Source organism: Octopus bimaculoides, chromosome 16 (genome assembly GCF_001194135.2).
Source record: "Octopus bimaculoides isolate UCB-OBI-ISO-001 chromosome 16, ASM119413v2, whole genome shotgun sequence".
Taxonomy (NCBI): domain Eukaryota; kingdom Metazoa; phylum Mollusca; class Cephalopoda; order Octopoda; family Octopodidae; genus Octopus; species Octopus bimaculoides.
In genome coordinates, this window is record NC_068996.1 from 18,767,173 (window position 1) to 18,772,925 (window position 5,753).

General features: G+C 34.8%; 1 protein-coding gene across 1 annotated transcript in view; it reads left to right on the plus strand.

Moving 5' to 3' along the window:
• LOC106869498 (neurobeachin) overlaps positions 1-5,753 on the plus strand; it is a 107,593-nt gene that overhangs the window by 3,054 nt on the left and 98,786 nt on the right. Inside the window, exons 3-4 of the mRNA XM_052973687.1 lie at positions 315-455; positions 1,540-1,659. Of these exons, the coding sequence (XP_052829647.1) occupies positions 315-455; positions 1,540-1,659 (261 nt within the window). The remainder of the gene's footprint in view (positions 1-314; positions 456-1,539; positions 1,660-5,753) is intronic.

Consider the following 5,753-nt stretch of genomic DNA (forward strand, 5'->3'; position numbering starts at 1 on the left):
AACATACAGAATTCTGATGGAAGGTTTCAATCTAGATAATTTAAAACAAGGAATTTATATTGTAGAACCAGGGTTGGTTTCAGGCAGGTTTGTTTCAAAAGGTTTAAATAATTTTGCCATTATTAATCTGGTGTTTGAAACAGAAATTAACATACAGAATTCTGATGGAAGGTTTCAATCTAGATAATTTAAAACAAGGAATTTATATTGTAGAACCAGGGTTGGTTTCAGGCAGGTTTGTTTCAAAAGGTTTAAGAGGATTTCTTCTGTTTCACTAAATCTATTTCTTGAACGAGTTACTTTCTTCTTTACAGCCTATTGGAGCACTAAATCCAGCAAGAAAGAAATTCTTTGATGAACGTTATGCTACATGGGAGCATGAACAAATCCCACCATTCCATTATGGAACTCACTATTCAACTGCCGCCTTTACTCTCAATTGGCTTATAAGATTGGTAAGTTTCATTCCCCATCTTTTTTTTTTTTTGCATAGCTTTTATTTATTTTGTCTCTTTTTTATAAGAACCTATAATTCATTTTAGAGTTTCATCACAGTCAGACAGAGGTGGGGTGGTGGAAAACTATAGAAAAAGTTGAATTGGTATTATTTAAAGCAGTCATCATCATTGTCATCATTTAGCATCTGCTTTCCATGCTGGCATGGATTAGTCAGTTTGACTAAGGCTGGTAAACTGGAGAGCTGCTGCAAATTCTAACCTGATTTGGCAAAGTTTCTACAGCTGGATGCCCTTCCTAACACCAACCACTCCAAGAGTGTAGTGGATGCTTCTTACGTGCTACCAGTGTGGGTACCAGTTATGTGACACCAGCATCAGCCACAACTGGATTTTCTCAAGCATGGCATATTGCCACTTATAATGCTGCCATGAGGCTCAGTGTTTGGAGGGTGATTTTTATGTGCCACTGGCATGGGTGCCAGTTACAAAACACCAGCATCAGCCACAACTATGATTTCGCCTGACTTGACAGGTCTTCTCAAGCATGGCATATTGCCAAAGGTCTCAGAAATTTTTGAATAAATATAATTTTATAATCTCATTCTTTTACTGGTTTCAATTGTTAAACTGTGGTCATACTGGACCACTTCTTTTTAGGTTTTTTTAAATTTATTTATATCAATCTCATTAATTTTTGTGATACTTATGTTATTGGTCTTGTAAGAGACGAAAGGCAATTCTTGGTATAATGAGAAACGGCTTTAATGGAACCAAATACTCAGTGTATATTTTTCATTCTTTTCAATGCTTTGATTTATTGGTTGTCTCCTTGCTGATGATTATATGCACACATAAATATACACACATGAAGCAGACTCCTGTGGAGCTTGGCACAGACTTCTGGCTTGCCAGTTCCTGTTGAACTGTCCAACCTATGCCAGCATGGAAAACAAACATTAAATGGTGATGATTATGATGATGATGTATAGATGTGTTTGTAAAGATAGACAGGGAGCCAAAAATAAATAGTTTGCTTTTTTTTTTTTTTAATTACTTTTGTTAATTTATTTTTATTTTGCAGGAACCATTCACAACTCTATTTTTGAATATGCAAGGTGGAAAATTTGACCATGCAAACAGGACATTTTTTTCTGTCAGTCAGGCTTGGAAAAACTGCCAGAGAGATACTTCTGATGTGAAGGTAAACTTTGATAGTAATTGCATTGCTGTTTACATGGCTTTCTTGATGATTTTGATAAACATTTAGGAATTGAATCATTGAGAAAGCTAATTTGCTAGAAATAATGACTAAATTTGTCTGAGATAAAACACGATCATCTTAAACAATGATAGATTAAATAAAGCAATTCTACGTACACTATTTTTGAATACAAGATGGAGTGGACATTGTTTGCAAAGTATCTTCTCTTTGGTAGAAGGAAGCTGGAATATTTCAGGAAGTTATACTAATTAGAGCAATGGTTCTCAACCATTTTTTACCTATAGACATCTTTGCTCTCTGTTTTATTTGGGAAGTGGTGGTGGCAGTGACGGTGATCAACGATGACGATGGCCCTTATAGTCACTCAATCTCTGAAAGCATCTATTGCCCATTTATGATTAAATACTAGGTATTGTATAAAAAAATTGTTAAAATATTTTGTGTATTGTAGAAGTATATCCGATTTATTGTAAATAAATTTTAACAATGAAATCTTAAATGGATCCCTGTTGAGAACCACTGAATTAGAGGAACTTAAGTTTATAAATCACTGAAATTCTAGACATCGAAGCCAGATCTTCCTCCAACCACATTTACTGCATTAAATAATGAAAGTTAAATTGGATAATGATAAATACAGGATGGTCATAACTGGAATGCTTTTAATGATAGGCTTGTTGTTAAACATCTACAAAGTATATATAGGCGTGCTTGATTATGGAGAGTCACATCTCTCGGTGTCAGACAATCATAATACAGTGGTTGTCATTACAGCAGAATTTGAACTGCCAGCCCTTTGGTCACTTGTCTATTACTGGTTCCACTCCCTCTCTCTCAGCTGAGAGGTCTATCTTGCAAGTTACTTGGCAACCTCAGTGGTACTGGTGCCACATAAAAGGTACCCAACTGATGTTGACCAGATAGCCCATTCTGATAGATATAGGAAACAATCTAAAAGTCCAAGGAATTTGACAATGGTCAAATTTGTCAAATTAATAATTAACAATAGTCAATGTGTATGAAAAAACACAATTGCTAAAACTTATAAAATAATTTTATGTTGTGAACTCTGATTTTTAGGAGCTTTTTTTCCCTTTTTTTTTCTCAAAAAAAGGGAGTATTTTCGAGTCCTTCCAAATATGCTTTTTTTATTTTTTCAGTGAAGGATTTTGCATGGCACATCAGAACTCACTTCTTGGCAAACAAACTTAATTTTAAAATAGTGAAAGACAAATGTTCACTAATAAAGACTAAATAAAATACAATAAAAAAAAAAAAAAATCTTCATCTTTAGATGTTTGTTTGTAGACGTTCTCCAAGCACACATTTGTCACACGCAACACATGTGTCAGTATTCAAGATAACTAGGTGACTAAGACATTTTAGTAGTTACTAAGACAGGGTCACCCAACTGCCAACCATCATGCATGTTAACAACTTAGTCTATACTACAAGATTTAAGGTTCAGAGATATCATCTGGAATATAAGACAAACTACTTCATTTTGGATGGATGTTAATATTGGTTTCAAATTTTGGCACAAGGCCAGCAGTTTCCAAGGTGTGTGGTAAGTCAATTACATCAACCCCAGTGCTCAACTGGTACTTATTTTATTGATCCCTGAAAGGATGAAAGGCAAAGTGGACCTCAACAGAATCTTAACTCAGAACATAAAGATGGATGAAATGCTTCTAAGGATTTCACTCAGTGTGCTAACAATTCTGTTGGCTCGATGCATTTATAGAGTATTTTAAAGTCCTTACAAATATGCTTTTTTCCTTGGTTGTAGGGTGGTGAGCTGGCAGAATCATTAACACACCAGGCAAAATGCTTAGCAACATCTCGTCCATTTTTATGTTCTAAGTTCAAATGCCACTGGGGTTGAATTTACCTTTCATCCTTTTAGTGTCAATAAAATAAGTACCAGTTGAACACTGGTGTCAATGTAATCGACTTACTGCCTTCCCCAAAATTTCTGGCTTTGAACCAAAATTTGAAACCAATATTAAAAAGTTGTTCTGCATACATTAGTTTACGTATTCCATGCCTAACTTCAGAAAGAACTCTAAAATAAAAAAAAGAAAAACATTGAATAAATAATGTTATGTAATTTGGGTTCAGCCCTGATAAAGTAGACCTGTGTTGTCTAATGTGATCATGCTTTAAGATGGTAGATCTGGCTAGAGGGTGATTTGGCTGCTATCCCTAAAAGGTTGACCACATAACAATTCCTTCTTTGGCACTGGTCTAAGAGACTCTTTAAAAGAATCATGGTCACTGCCCTAATTCCTCCCACTAATAAAAATAAAAGTTGAAATGTATTTATTAGCAAATTATGATATTTAATCAGTTCATTCATTAAGTTTTCCTAATTATTTGTTTGGCACTTATTTTCAGCCACCCTCTTCTGTGTATGCATGTATATGAATGTATGAATACATATACATGCTCACAATATGCGTGTGTGTGTGTGTGTGTGTGTGCATATATGTGGTGTGCCTGTATGTGGTGCATACATGCATATAAATCTGTGTATACATATATGTATCTATATGAGCTTAGCTGTTGTGTGTGTGTGTATGTGTGTGTGCGTGTGTGTGTGATTGTATTTCAAATCCCACCACACTGTGAAAGAAATTGACATCTCCATAATTATCGTTAGCTGTGGCACAATATGTAACAAATCATTTCTTTTTTTCTTTTTATTTCATGCTATTGGTCTTTCTCTAATGATGGTAATGAGTGGAAATATATTTTTTCAGGTTCAGACATTTAATTAATTTATTTTTCTTCAAATTTCACCCCTCAGTGAATTGGGTTTTCAGTCACCCCCACCCCTCTTCTTCTCACCTCCTCCATGGCTGGGGCGGGGCGATTTGGGTTCCTCAACAGAGGGGAAAGTAGTAAATAAATGTTTTAACACCACTTAATTTATAAGTTTGTATCACACCAGGGTATCACGTTTTATAGAGTTTTTCACTGGAAATATAAAACTTGTGCAACTTTTTTTTTCCCCCCTGTTTTTCAAGTTGTTGAGTTGAATTAATCTCCACAGATATTACTGGGTGTCGTTTCTTGTTATCAATGGTCTGGGTGAATTGGTTCAGTGTATGTCAACAGTCACTGGTACCACTCACAAGGTGAAACTAGTTACCAAGGAAGCCTGCTGCAAATGATTATTTGTCTTGGCAGAGATTGCAGAACAAATCTCTCAAATCTCACCTTATAAAACAAAATAAGAATGCCACATTTGATTCATGTAAGTCATAGATGTGGCTAGAAAGGAGTGAAGGTTATGGCTGGACCAACAACATGTCTTTGTTGATCTTGTTGTTTGATCATGTCTAACCTGGTGCTGTGTTTAGGTTAACCATGATCCAACAGCATCAAGGCCAATGAAAAAACTTATATGCTGTCACCCAACCTGCTGGAAATAGAAAGTCAATCCTCCCTCAAATCACATCCAAATACCATAAAAACAAGGCAAAATATTGGATAGTTTAGTCTGGAAGGAAAGAAAAATGGAAAGAGTACTCCCAGTTGGAATATCTGTTCTTGTTTATCATTTACGGTAAATTGGCAGAGCCAAGAGTACCTTTAATCAAATGCATTTGGTAATTATTTTGTTTCCTTGCATTCTGAGTTTGAATCCTACTAAAGTCAACTTTGCGTTTCTTATACCTGGGTCAATAAAGTCCCAGTGTAACGTGGTGATATTGTTTCCCCTCTTTTTATGTTCTGGGTTCAAATCCTACCATGGCCGACTTGGAGGGCAGACTGAATCTTTGCCTTGTATTTGGCTCAGTTTAACAGAGTTCACTCAGTTGCAAACATTCCAGGTTGCTCTCTAGTTTGAGAGAATAACTTCCTTCTTTCACACCATTTTTCACACCTTCTTTCTCCATTTTTATAATTGTTCATGGTTCTTTTTACCTATAATGAACTTTTTCAATATATATATATATATATAAGATATATATATCTGTTATATATATATATATATAAGATATATGGGTTATATTTATATAAGATATATATGTTATATTTATATACGATATATATATATATATATA